The 14,948-nt window shown below is 44.7% G+C and overlaps 1 protein-coding gene across 1 annotated transcript in view; it reads right to left on the bottom strand.

Moving 5' to 3' along the window:
* The window catches only part of Gna14 (G protein subunit alpha 14), a 153,966-nt gene extending 151,054 nt beyond the window's left edge, over positions 1-2,912 (bottom strand). The window contains exon 1 of the mRNA XM_034519520.2: positions 1,348-2,912. Coding sequence (XP_034375411.1) covers positions 1,348-1,471 — 124 coding nt within the window. The 5' untranslated portion in view covers positions 1,472-2,912. The remainder of the gene's footprint in view (positions 1-1,347) is intronic.
* Positions 2,913-14,948: the final 12,036 nt, after the last annotated feature.

Genomic DNA, 14,948 nt, shown 5'->3' with positions numbered 1-14,948 from the left:
TTCCAGCCACACCTCACACTCCACCCACTTTAGGACCTCTTTGGTATAGCTGTGGATCCCAAGATACTAGTCCAAGCTCCTTTGAGCCTCAGCAAACAGCTTTTCTTGGGGCTTCCTCCCCTAATCAGGGCTCTCCTCACTGGCTAAGACCCTAATTATAAGCTAGGAGTCCTTTTAGCAGGGACTTTCCTCTGGCCTTAGAGAAGAGTCAGGAGTATGGAATCTGGGTGGTCAGCCCTTTGAACTTGCAGGTCTGAGAAAAACCAACCCTTTAAACTCAGCAGTAGCCGATTACATACTGGAGGGCTCCCTTGCCCAGGTGTGAAGGCAGAGCAGACTAAAAGCCCTCCCCAGATTAATCTGTCTTTCCTTCTGTCTTAAACGTGACTGCTTAATTAAATAATTAAACTAAACGCACGGTGAGAGAGAGGACTCCAGCCTGGAAGGATGGAGGAAACGAGTTGAAATACTTGCAGCTATTTGGGGGTGGGGGATGGGGTGAAAGAAAAGGGCCAGTGTCCAACAATGGATGGACTGGATGGCATTCTACAGGCCAGAAGAAAGAGGTCCCCCCTTGCCTTGGGAAATGAATCAGGCCTTAAACTCTTCTTTGTTTTTATAACACTTGCGCAGAGAACTTCTAAAAGCCCAAGGAGGCACTGATAGAGGTAGTCGAGGACATCGAAGTTACAATAAGGTGGGCCAAGGGAGGTGTAAGCTCCTCTCTTGATGTGGGCTCCTGATGTCACCGCAAAAGGCTTTGGAATCAGAAGAGAGAATAGCGCTAGGGGCAGCACTTCCGAGGCTCAGTTGCTATCATTTCTCCCCTTTTCTCAAGTTTGTCAGTTTCTAGGGTTTCCTCTGTCAGTTCTTACAGTGAGGACAGAGCCTTCCCACATGACCTTACCTAGCAGGTAAAAACTACTACGCTGCACGCTGCGCTTGCAGTCAGACCCCAAGGAGAACCGAACCTAAACTAGCATGCTAGGCAGGCAGTTCCCCACCATCCTGCCAGCAACCAGGTTGGGGGTTCTGCAGCAACCGCCTGCTGGGAACCCAAGGGCAAAGTGGGTAGGACTGTTGGGGGGAGGGGGAGGGGAGAAACAGACAAGAGCTCAAGAGCTGAGCCCAGGCCCTGCTCTGAGATATTGGGAGTCTGTGAGCGATCGAGGTCACCCTGCTCCCCAGGTGCAAACCGACCCGTGCCTAAACCCGGAGGCCGCAGCACCTGTGAGCCCGCAAGGGACCTGGAAGAAACTCAACAAGCCACGGGGCAGGCTTGTTGTAACGCGAAGGAGCCAGGACGCGAACCCTAGACCTGCGCTCTGGATAAACGCGGCCACTCACCCAGCAACAGCAGCTTGAGCTCCCGGCGCGCGTCCTTCTTGTCGCGGCGAAGCTGCCGCTCGATCTCCGCGCTGATGCGCTGCGACTCTTTCTCCTCCGCAGACAGACAGCAGCAACCGGCCATGATTTGCTGCCTCGACGGAGCGACAGGGACCTGGAGCTTAAAGCCCGGCCTAGCGGATTATCCGCGTCAGGCGCAGGGTTTGAAGAGAAAACTCCTGAAGCGACTGTGGTATGGAGTAAGAGGCTCGGACCTCCTGGGCGATGGCTTTTTCGAAGACAGTTCCGAGGTCCTGCGAGTCCTGAGCGTTTTTGTGGTCTCGGATCAGGCACCCAACCTCGCGCTTGGGAGCGAGAAAAGAGCGAGCTGGGCGGTGTGAGTGGCGCTGTCTCCAGAAGATGTGCGCCCCCGGACACTGTAGCTGGGCACCCAAGTAGGTAACGAAGACCACCAATCAAAAGTTGGGGCGTCGGTGCCGCTGCAAGAGGGGTTTCTCCAGGACTGTAGGTGTCGCAGGCTAGCAGCAGGTGTGGCGTGGCTTGCAGATAAAGGGCCAGCTTAGTCCCTGTTTGCAAAGTTCCGAAAACCTCAACCCTTAGACTTTTGCCGAATGGAAGGTTCCTCCAGCTCTGATGGCTCTATGTGACAGGAGGAGGCGGGGCGTCTCGAACCTACAGCCTTGGCGTCTGCAGGATTTGCCTGAAGACCTACCCCAAGCTGATGGTGCCTGGGGACAAAAGAGAGCAACAAGAGGCTGGGGCGCAGAGCAGTCTCACACCTGCCTCCTTGACGGTAGCGCCCTAGCGTAGGCAGGGCCACTTGCCAAGCTTGCTGTAACCAGCAGGCACTGGCTGCCGGCCCCTTTCCAGTTGCCAGATCCGGGTTCCGACAGGTGAGGGAGTTTCGTCAACTCCAACCTCAGTGCCAGGGGTGGAAGCAGCGCACTAGCGGACCGGAGCCAGACATCTGCAGCCCGGTCACACACCGCATGCCAGCAGCTAGGCTCAGGCCTCTCCTCTCACCTGAGGCTGAACTTTGCCCACCAGCTTCTCCACGGCTCGCACTTAGGGGTTCTAGACCGGCTCCCTCCGCTTCCCGAATGCCGCCGCCCAACTTGGGCTTAGAGGAGGCTGTGGGTCAGCTCGAAGCTTGCCTGCCTAGTGCAGATGGGCCCACTGGCTGGGTTAGGAACTGCAGCTGCCTCCGGATCCCTCAAAAGAGCAGAGGGCTAGTTAACGCCTCCTTGCCGCCGATCCTACCTCCCAGCACCGGATGAGGGGGCCGGGGACTGGAGGGGTGAGAGTGGAAAACGGCTGGCTGCTTTGCATTTGATGATGGAAAAGACTTCTGCTTTGTAGAAAGAGTTGGCACCTTCCTGACACACCTGGCCAGTTCCCCGCCCAGCCCTGCAGCCAGACTGCCCCCTCGGGACAGCTCCTGGAACTCTGCATATAGATGTGGGAAGTCTGAAAGCACCCTTGACAACTCAAATGGAAGCGCACAAAGCAAATTACCCTCGCTGATTTTGTCTGTGCTGATTTTAAGGTGTAGATAAGGGATCCTGTGGGGCCGCAGCAAAGAATCTTCTTTTTCTTCTATTCAAGTTGGCATATGACATGTGCACACTTGACAGAATCAGACACTAATGCTTCCTCTGTGAAAGGCAATTGAAGTAGGAGTGGGGCGCTGTGGCCATTATATAAGAACTTGGCAGCTAATGCTATCTGGCTGCTAAGTCTTGTTTACTTTACAGTTTAAGAAGTGCAGACCAATCAGGCTTTAAAAATGCCCTGTATTTTAGTATCCTTACAAGCATAAACTGACGACAACAGTGTCCCCTACTGGAAAGTTTCTGGATTTTTTTTTCCTCTGCAATCTGTCGCCCACTTTTTTCCTTAGCTCCTACAGGTGTTGAGAACACCACCATTTGGCTCCTCAAACTAATGCCTCAATCACACCCTTTAGTCTTCCATAGATATTAAAACCAGAACAAATCTGAATTCCAAGTTAACTGGAATAACTGACCGGTTCAGTCTCCAGTTACTAGCCTTCCAAAACCGATCATGACAGATTGTCCCTGGTGAAGTTGGCGGTACCTACCAGAAGAAGCCCTCAGTGTTCCTGTTCACTTTAATCAAACCTATAATCCTTCTATAGGACATGATGCTGAAGAAGCCCACAGGTTTATAGGCCAAGATTTCTATCTTCAGCTAACAATAAAAACTCAATGACTAAAATGTCAACAGCAAGAAATAAGCCAAATTAACTGTTTTGTCCACATAGGACGATATTATGTATCCATTAAGGTAATCTAGGAGTTACATTATGTCCCAATGAATAACACCTTATGATATTTTGGTGAGTGTCAGCCTGCATTCATCATGATGGTGCCACTATCTACCTCAGGGCTGGGGATGTAGCTCAGTGGTAAAGCACTTGCCCTCTGTACATTTAACATCCAGCACTGGAAAAAAACCCACACCACCCAATGATAGCATAAGCATCCCAGCTTGCCTAAGAGCACTCCGCAGCATCCATGGACCATTGCAGCCGAGCAGCCATGAACTCCTTACACTGTGTTCCCACATTCACACATGACTATAGAAGAACAACAAGCTGGGAGAATCCTTGAAACACATCCAGCAGAAAAGACAAGGCACAAACATAAGCAGTACAATGGAAGTGGTATGGGGAGAATACACAACTGCATTTTTAAGAGTGTGCAGTAAGTGCATATAGCAGGAAGGTTAGTGGCTCTGAGTCAAAACTGGCTGGTTTTTAATTATCTGACAGTTACTCGCAGCCCCTCCCATCATAGTTAGATGGCACTTTACTTAACTGTGAGCAGAGAAATGGACTAGAATCCATTCAAGGGACTCGCCCAACTCTAACATCCAATTGTTTCTTTGATAATTTTTCACACTTAGAAAAAGACAAGGGGCTGCAGAGCTGGCTCAGCAATTAAGAGCCCCAGCTGCTCTTCTAGAGGACCCAAGTTCAATTCCCAGCACCCACATGGTGACTCACAACTGTAAACTCCAGTTCCAGGGAATCCAACACCTTCTTCTTGCACCAAATGTGGTGCACAGACATACATGCAGGCAAATACTCATACACATAAAACACATTTTAAAAGATATTAAAATAAATGTAAACTCCTGAGAACCATACAACAGGATAACACAAGGCAGTTAGTTTCCTATTTCTGATTTATTTGTTTCTCTTTCCTGTATCATCTCTCAGACCTAGGGCATGAGATCAGGATAATTTTATGTCATGATATTTGAAACATCTTTCCAGGAAAGGCTAGCTTTGAAGGAAGTGCTTACTAATGGACAATACTTCTCCTCATCATTTCCACCCACTGTAGTGGTACCTCATTCCTCACAGACTCCAGCTGGGCTGGCAAGGACTGGGCTCTGTAGTCAGATAACTGCACTGGTCCTCAGGATGCTCACTGAGTCCCTGCCAGCCTGATACCAGACGCTGGGGATTCTGGTAACAAGATGTACTGAGCCGTGATCCACCAGAAAGAATTAAAGTTGAGACGACTCCCCCTCCCCCGCCCCTGCTATCCTGTTTTCACTCCATGATGGTGGCTTTCAGAAGCCAAAGACAGTGCGTCTCCTTTAGCTTAGCTTCCTTGCCTGTCCTGCTAATGGATCTCAGACAAATGTACTATTGTGTCCTCTGAAGGCCTTGGTGCACCCTGTCCCCTTTTCCAGGAATGCTATCTCTTACCCCCGGCAAAGTTAGGTCATTTCCTTCTCAAACACATCTCTTCTGAGAAGATACCTCAAGTGCTTCATTAGAAGTCTGTGTTCGTCCCATCCCACCCTAGCACACCTGTCTATATCTGCTAATTCATGTCACTCACAGGTAGTCTTTCTTGTTTAACCTGCTAGTCTTATGCTAGCAGGTCTTAGCAGGGATACATAAAACTGAAACCAAGGGGGGAAAATCATCTAAGATGATTCTACTTGTAGTGGAAGACAGTGGTGGTGGTGGTGATGATGGTGATGATGATGTGAAGATGGAAGTCAGAGAAAATGAGCGCTTGCTTTAGAAAGAGCCTGCACGTGTGTGCTGCCCACTCTCCCCTTACAGAAAATGGTTTCTCTGGTTGTGATGCAGAGCTCTAAGGAAAGGTACATCAGAGAGCTGGAAAGATGCTGTTCTCTTTGGGACATACATTACCTGAGAATTTAAGAAGTACTTTCTGATCCGGCTACACTGTTTCTGGGGATACACTGTTTCTGGGGAGCACTCTAAGTCACTGTACCACAGAGACTGCACATTCGTGTTTACTGCTACATAGTCACATCAGCCAGGGCTTGCAATCAGTCTAGGAGTCTACCAACAGACAAATGGGTTGTAAAATATGAATACACACACACACACACATGTATTCACCCATAACAAAAATAAAGTATGTTGTTTACTAGAAAAATGGATGTAACTTCAGATCACCATATTAAGCAAATAAACCAAACACTGATATAGAAATAGAACATTTGCTCATATCTGTGAGTCCTAGAATTCAGTATGCATACCTAAATATCCACATGCACGTGCACACACATGTACATGAACAGAGAGAGAGAAAAAGATCGAGAGAGAAGGAGGAGGAGGAAGAAGAGGAAGAATAAGAGGAGGAGGAAGGGAGACTAGCCAGAAAGGGAAGAGGAGATGAGAACCAAGGGACAGAACAGGGGAGAAGTACATGTGCCCACAGTACATGATATATTTGGAAAAAAAAAAAAAAAGAAAAAAGAAAGAAAGACCATAAAAGAGTGACCCAGCGGATGTTTGCAAAGCTAATGGCACTGAAGCTTTATGTCAGTTTCCAGCTGCAGTTGTGACTCATTCCTGGGAATAACCAGTATTTCTTTAAAGAAAAAAGAGCCTCGGAAAAAGAGATGAGAGGGAAGCCCCTCCCTCCCCCCGCGCCATCTACACCCTTCCCTGGCACCCCAGATGAGTGTATCTGTGTGTGATGATCATAGAGTTGGCTTGAGTGCACATGTGAACAGTAATCCTTAGGGTCAATGTCAGTGAACCGGCTGGGCATGACTCCTGGTTTTCCAATTCATTTTATTGAGGCTGATGTGTTCCAAGTTTTCCATTCAGATTTCAAGTCCACTGTGTTCTCTGAAACGGCTTGACTCTCTACCCCTCAATCTGGGGCCCACTCTTTCATCATCTGCAGCTCAACAGGTGAAGACCGATTGGTGGCCATGTAGTTGAGGGCATAATAACTGGTGTGCCCAGCATCTATTTTTCTATGGCAGTCAGCATGTCAATGTATTACTCCACAATATTCTCTGCTGAAAGCCTGAAAACTGCTTATTCAATGCATCCAACGGGGGAGAGCATGAACAATGGACAGAGAAGGCTGTCACCCAACACACATGGCTGGGAACAGGCAGGAGTGAGTATCAGTTGGCTTAGGGATCTGACTTTTTTGTGAGAGTTGAGGATTAAAAGAACTTAAGAATAGGAATCTTGGGGCTGGAGGGATGGCTCAGTGGTTAAGAGCATTGACTGCCCTTCCTAGAGGTCCTGAGTTCAATTCCCAGCAACCACATGGTGGCTCACAACCATCTGAAATGGGATCAGATCCCCTCTTCTGGTGTGTCTGACGACAGCTACAGTGTACTCAACATATATAAATAAAATCTTAAAAAAAAAAAAAAAGAATAGGAATCTTTAAGAAGACAATCTGGAGTTTTTTATCTTGCTGATTTTCTTTCCAATGTTGCTTACTTCACAATCATTACCACTCTTGAGTAAACAAATATTGACAACCTAATACACACACACACACACCCTTCTGTACACTCTTGTGCTCTTTTTTTTTTATTTTTTTTATTAGATCTTTCATTTACACTTCAGATGCCATCCCCTTACCCCATTCCCCCCCTTAGAAAACCCCTATCCCATGCCCCCTTTTCCTTTTTGCATTTATACATTTTTTTAAAAAAATGTTAATCATAGGCTTTATAAGTTTGGTATTGTTCAATCAGAGGTGTAACCCACTACCCAACCTAGATATATCTACTATCTTTGACTGGTGGAGATTCATGAACATCTGCTTCCCTGTCTCCCCTCTCTATCTCTCTTTCATCACCTAGCTTCTCCTCTCCTTCTTCTTCTCCTCTTCTTACTCCTTTTCTTCCTCTCAGTACTCCTCCCACCTTAGCTCCTCCTACACATCACCCTTCCTGTTAAAAGGAAACTTTTCTCTCAAAATACAATTAGAGCATAATTATGCCAATTTGTACCAGTGAGGTACAAGATAGTCCTAATACCCAGTCCATCCTTTTGTTGACCTACCAGCACCTCTGTCATCTCTCCTAACTAAAACATTTAGTTCTGAACCTGGCTTTAGGATGAATGTCAGCTGACAACCATACACTCAGATCTTTTCTCTCAAGGTAAATAGCTATAAGTTTTCAACCCCGTCAGAAATCCAGAATGACTGAGTTGACTATAATTGTGGGAAGCACAAAGCATAGCTTCTAAAACTTAGCCAATTTATAGAGACCTCTGAACACCTGGACACTCGCTCTACTTCAAAACGTTGGAGCATCTGTTCTTCTGCCTTCTCGCCCAGGATCATCTGACAGACTTTAGTGCTGCAGAATTATTAAGGGCTGATTACTCTGTCTAGGCAGATATAATCAGTCGACTATTCTGCAAGTGTGTCCTTTTCTGGACAGTAATTTGTCTGTAGAAGGAAAGTGGCAATTCTTGCCTAGTGGCTGTCTCACCACAACTGGAGTAACTCCAAGGATGCTCAATTTCTTCTTAGAATTTAACATAGGAAGCTGTCCGGAGCAGACAGGTCTCTAATGAAAATGAACATTAATACTGAAATGTTTGTCATGTCAATTCTAAGGATTTCTGATGTTTTGAAAACCAGCTATCCATGTAAGGTAATCTGGACTGTTGCCTGTTAACTCCACTCAGCTATTTCTAAATAAAACATAGAGAACACCCTTATAATAATGAATTTGCTATAGTCCCTTAACTCACAGGCTGACCATCTCAAATCAGTTAAAAAAGTTGAAGAAGGACTGGGTCTAAGCTTTGTATTCCTAAGTGTGTTATACTGGTACAATGCCTATGAGAGTAACAATATTCATCTCACTCTTATATCACTAAGAAGCTCATGCCAATGAAAACCTTAAAATTTGTAAACAAAGTAAATTGGTGCCATTTAAGAATTTATATCTTCATCTTGATATTAATTATACAGATTTCTACTAATAGGTTATGGCTATGCAATAAACCCTAGCTAATCCTCTCTATTCCGACAAAACCACTACTTTTCCCTAGAGAGACAGCCCAACATTTACCACCTTAGTCCCCATGCCCAGGGAATAGGGGCGCTGACTCATCATTAGCTTCTTCAAGCTGATTATGGGCGTTGAGATATTAGAAGAGGAGTGGGGCACTCTTGTGCTCTTAAGATTATAGTTAAGCATAAATAAAATCATACACAGAGGAACGCTGTCACATGAATGACAGTACGTTATCTCTTTTCTTCCCCCTCATTCAGGTATAACTTGCCTGCCTCTGGTTCATTCTTGTTTGTAGCTTCATACTGTTCCATGATGGGGAGAGAATGCCCATGATCCAGCTTGTTATCCTTAAAGCATCTTTACTTTTAGTTGGTTTTGGCCAATGAAACAATCTCTACCCATGCCTTTTTATATGGATCTTCACGCACTGCTGTTTTTATTTCTATGGGATAGATTCCCAGAAAAAGTTGCTATATTGTGCATTTATATTACATTTATAATATATATAATAAATGTATATACATACACTCTTTTATTTTAATAGATGTGGCCAGATTTATTTCAAAAAAATTATCATTCTCATCCGCTGCCAGCGTCAGCTGCCATCTCCTACTCCCAGCCAGCATTAACATTGTTGCTCATTAACTTTTGGCAGCTTGAAGGGAATAAAGTGATATCAAAGAGCAGTTTCCTTTGCTTCCTGTGCTTCTAGTGCTATGTGTCCTCCTTGTGTCTGGCCCATTCCTGTCCTTTGCTCATTTTTAAAAATTGGGATATTTGTCTCCTCTTTGACAACCTGAAAACTCTTCAATAATACATGTTGGCTCTGTCACAAACTAGCAAATATAGTGTTTGCCTCCTGTTTGCCTCTTTCCCCTGCTTATCTGTTTATCTATCTATCTATCTATCTATCTATCTATCTATCTATCATCTATTTATCTATCTATCTATCATCTATTTATCTATCTATCATCTATCTATCTATCTATCTATCTATCTATCTATCTATCTATCTATGAGACAAGTTCTCACTGTATTACTCTGAATGAGTAGCCTGGAAGGTTTTATGGAGACCAGGCTAGCCATGAACTCACAGAGATTTGCACTTGTCTCCTACAGCCCTAACCAAGAATACACATTATTATCCACTAAAAAATATCTGTTGTTTATTTTTGTGGAATGTAAGAGCTAGAAGACCAGTCTTGTTTAAATGTAAGTGGATGCCAGGTTGCACTAACACACTCTTCCACTAAGCTATGGCATAGTTCTCTGTCAATACCATCTTGGTCTTACAGAAGGCTTTGGAATGTCCTGCCATCTGAGAGGGGCAGACCCTCTGAATGTAGTCACACTCTTCTGGCTGTGTGTAGACTTGTTTTCAGATATAAACAGCCATGTATCAATGTCTGTCCCTCAACTTCACCCTAACATTGACCCCAATTTTCTTGCCTTCTGACGCACCAATTTGGATATCTAATAGACATCTCAAATTAAGAAATCTGAGACAAAATTCTAAATTTATTAACTAACTCTCTTTCTGACATCTTTCCCATCTCAGAACTACCAGACACACCTTGTATCTCACCTACTCTTTCTGGACCCTCTCTTTAGCTGTATTCAAACATGTTGGAACCAGATTCAAGATGTCTTGCATATTTCATTTTTAATTTTTTCTTTTTTCTTTTAATGTGCATTTGGTGTTTTGCCTTCATGTATGTCTGTGTGATGGTGTGGGATACCCTGGAACTGATGTTATAGACAGTTGTGAGCTGCAATGTAGGTACTGGAAATTGAACCTAGGTCCTCTGGAAGAGCAGCTAGAGTTTTTAACTGCTAAGCCATCTCTCTAGCCCCTTGGACATTGCATTGTTATAAAAGGAGGTCTCTGAGTTAACCTTAGAATGCCACATGTGGCTACCCAGGTATAGTCTTTCCTATTTTTGTTATCACTGGATCTGAACAAGCTACCACCATCTCTGACCTGGACTAAAACAACAATGCTGCTGTCATCTTTCACTGACATGTTCTTACCTACCTTAGAGTCAGCCTATGCCCCAAGAGGCTAAGGTTCACCACTCATCCTCTATAAGCCAATTAAAAGTGGAGAGCAGAAAAAGGTGATTTATTCAATGTAGCCACATGGGGAAGAGAGACAACAAGTCGCAGAGAACTGTCCTTCTTCTCTAGTCCTTCGGGCTTCTGAAGTTAGATCAAAGTTTAAATAGAGGGCCAATGATGTGCATATTGACCAGTCCCTGTCAGGTGTGGTCTTGTCCACTGTTGACCCATATTGTCTGGGCTTTAGTCACATCATTAAAGTAATCTGACAAGTTGGTAGAAGTGTGTAAAATCTTTCCAGGAGACATGTGTCCTTTTGGCGGGTACCTTTCCTTCTCCCAGCGTGAGATTCCTGAAGAAATTCCCATTTCTTTGGAGCTCATTGTTAGATTGAGACACGATGTCTCTTTAGAATATCACCATTTTCTAGGTCTGTTCCAAGAGGAAGGAATAATTAATCCTGCATGGTCCTTTGGAATTACTCCAGCATCTGGCAACAACAGCAGATAGGAATCAAGCTTTCACTTCGTAGCAAGGACAGAGCAGTGGGCAGAGACCTTGCCTGACCTGTCTGGCTGACATCAGAATGGAACCATTGGGTCCCATTGAAAATAAACATTCAATTTAAATGTCTGAGTCAAACATGCAGATTCAAGGGCATTCGTTATGAATGAAGCATGCATCCTGAAACTCCAGGCTCTGCTTTCCTAAACTTAATATGCATTGAGTGTTTTCTTTCATGATTTAAAAGTCTGTGAAGCTGTTAAGTATTAGTTGAAAATGTGTTGCTGAAACAGTAACGTGAAGCTGTTGTCTGTCTTTGGAGGTGTCTGAGGCAGCCCTTGAAGCCCCAAGACCCATGTGCTCCTCTGCCCATTTCTGACATCACTGGGAAGATTAGAAATAGCCAGAAGCTCTTGAGCATTCCTCCATTTGAGAGATGAGGCATGCATCCTATCCTAAATGTGGGTTGGTTTTGTGGCTCTTTGGGCTGATAAACTTTCAGTTCTGTCTCCTGGATGTCACAAGAGACCACATCTCTTAATCTTCTTGACTGTGCTCTGAGCTCTCATCTCAGGCAGTTCTCTTCTGCCATAGTGTCAAGATGCTGCTGGACTCCCCATGCTTAACTCATGTCTGCTGAGAGCTTCAGTGACAAAAGCATTTCCATTTTCCCCAAGTACAGCAAATGCTAAGACTCATGCCAATGGAGAGTGAGCCCATTGCCTTGCCTGAACAAACATATTATGGACAAAGCAACAGAATGCTTAAGGGACCAGCCTTGATTACTTCTAGTTATATAATTTAATTGGCCCAGGATAGCCTAAATATTATAATTTGTTCAATACTTAAGTTATAAATAAGTTTTTGTAACTTCGAATTACAGTATGTAATTTACGTTGGCAGCCAATTCTTTTGGGATCACACTCTTGTTTGACAGTTACCCAGAGCTAGTGCCTATGAAAGGAACAGAATAACACAGAGTAGAAGGATATTAAAAATAGACATTTCAGCAGATTCCATGGAGAAAAGACATCATGACCCAAGATCAGCTCTCAAGGACCACATGGAGACCACCTCAGGCAGATGGTCATCTTGGACAAGGCCTCATCTTGCCCTCTATCTCTTCCTGGTGTTGAAACTTAGACAAAAGCAAAGATGTAAAAGACCATGACTTGACTGAGGAAAGCTGTGAGTGGCAAGTTGACTCTGTATTAACTTCTATGAGAAAAAAACCATTCAGTTCAGGTAAAAACTAGTTACATATATTACACACCTGAGATTATTGGCCTGAAAACATCAAACCCTCAGTGAACTCTCAAAAACAATGTGTATGTGGCAAACAGAACAACATCCTGTCCTATAGGAAGGAGGGCTTAATAGTGGGCCCCTTCCCAGCTAAATTTGGCAATATCTGGAAATATTTTTGGTTGTCAGAACTCAGGAAGAGGGGTTACGACACCTAGTGAATAGAGACCAGAGTGTCTAAGCATGAATTTCATGGGACAGCTTCCCCTAAGACAAATTCATACACAGGAATCGTCAGCCTAACATCACTACTGAGCAACCGAGAGAAAACTCAATCTAGATTGTTAAGAGAAACACAGAGGAAGAAAATGCCAGTCTATAATAAAGTTAGCTACTACAAAGGGCAGGCACAGCTGAGGCAGGAAACATAGGAATTGTTTGGTAACTTAGGACTCCACTTGTCTTGGGCTGTACATGCCTCTTCTAGTAATGCGTTTGGGAACCTGGCTGTTTTACCTGCATGTACTATGTACACACACACACACACACACACACACACACCATTCCAAAAAAATACACCTAGCAACCTCAGACCTCACCTACCCTGGGCTTCATTATGCCTCCCTATAACCAATGGAATAAGAGTCTCCTGCATAAAAATGTTCAAACTTGGACATATTCTGTTTAGTCTTACTCTCATCATATCAGAGTGGAAGCATGAAAAAGCCCATCTGGCCTAAATTGGGTTTGGGTGCATTTATAATAAGACAAAACTATGTTCTCAGCTGACCAGAATCTCCTATGTGCTGTTCTAAGCCTATGCATTGGGCATAAATATAAAGTCTGATGTAGTTGGAGAAGGGACATGAACAGTAAAAAAATGACTGTACCTTCTAGTCTATAAATCAAGGCAGAGACCCACCACTAGACTAGACCTCCAGTAAGCAAACTCCTCTTCCTGAAACCCATAAGAGGAAGCCCTGAACAGCACTCAGGGCACTTAAGTACCATGACTCAAGTGGGCACTGTCAATCTTAACTGTGTTTCTTCCTAACCTATTGTGGTGGTTTGAATATGCTTGGCCCAGGGAGTGGCATCATTAGGAGGTGTGACCTTGTTAAAGGAAGTGTGTCAATGTGGGGATGGGCTTTGAGACCCTCCTCCTAGCTGCCTGGAAATAGTCTCTCCTGTCTGCCTTTGGATCAAGATGTAGAACTTTCTGTTCCTCCAGTTCCATGCCTGCCTGGATGTGGCCGTGCTCCTGCCTTGTACTATTGCTTTGGTTATAAATAAAGTTTCCTTGCTACATTTGCAGTTCTGTGTGGTCCTAATTTTAATCCTTTAAAGAAGAGTCCAAGGAAGCTGGGTGGTGGTAGTGAATGCCTTTAATCCCAGCACTGAGGAGGCAGAAGCAGGTAGATCTCTGTGAGTTCCAGGCCAGCCAAAACTGTTACAGAGAAATGCTGTCTTCAAAAAAAATCAAAGAGGAGGGAGAAAGAGGAAGGAAATGGAAATACTGGTGTCGATAAATATAGACTACTTGTAACAGAGCCCCAGACTATATGCAATGCAGTTCCTATGACACAAGGAAATCAAACACTGTCTCAAAGCTCTGAGGTAAAATTATAGGATAAGTTTGACCAAAGGCTGCAACCTCTCGGGGATTCCTGCTTTTCTCTCTCATCATCCTCTCCCTGTCTCTTCCTGTTATTCCTCAAAGGAATTTCACTGAGAGGACAAAGAACAGTGCCCTCTCAACCTACTAGTGGCCAGGGTTCCCTGCAAAGCGACAAGCATCTAGAGTTGTTTTGTTCTTGCAAAAGCAGCTGAAAGGCTGGCAGGATGAGGGGCCATGCTGGCTGGAATAAGTGAGCCTCTTCTTCCCATTGAACAAATACTCTCTCACCTCAGCATCACCTGGAGAGCTGGTGGAGGCACAGCACCTCTGTCTGACCTCCAGGGATTCTGAGCTAAGTTAGGTGTGGAGCCTGCAGTGACCAGCACATCCAGTTCAGTCTGGGTTTTACCCAGTGATAGCACTAGAAGCCCAATTTTGCACTAGAAGAGCCTCGAGATGATGTGGATGTCCTCAGAAGGCCACTCTTTCCCTGGGGTGCTATCTACTCACAAGGTCTGGGATTCTCACTTAGCCTCCAGACCTAGCACTGTGGGGAGCTGACTGAAGGCGACTATCATCCTTGCAGCCATCTTGAGCTGTATACCCTGACAAGAGGCTTGATTACAATAGCCTACAACAGCTGAGCACACTCTGATAACATCTTGTTTTAGATACCCAGGATTTTCCCTTGGGTGTGTGAGACTTAAAGGTGTGTGACTTAAGGGCGTGACTTAGAGATCAGATTTAGAGACAAGGCCTAAGGGCATGACTTAAAGGCGTGACTTAAAGGCGTGGCTTAGAAGTGAGACATATAAAAGAGAGGCAGACAGAAGAAATCAGTAGGAATTAGGCATTGAGGAAGAAGACA

Source organism: Arvicanthis niloticus, chromosome 1, assembly GCF_011762505.2.
Source record: "Arvicanthis niloticus isolate mArvNil1 chromosome 1, mArvNil1.pat.X, whole genome shotgun sequence".
NCBI classification, from domain to species: domain Eukaryota; kingdom Metazoa; phylum Chordata; class Mammalia; order Rodentia; family Muridae; genus Arvicanthis; species Arvicanthis niloticus.
This window is presented reverse-complemented; position numbering and strand designations above follow the sequence as displayed.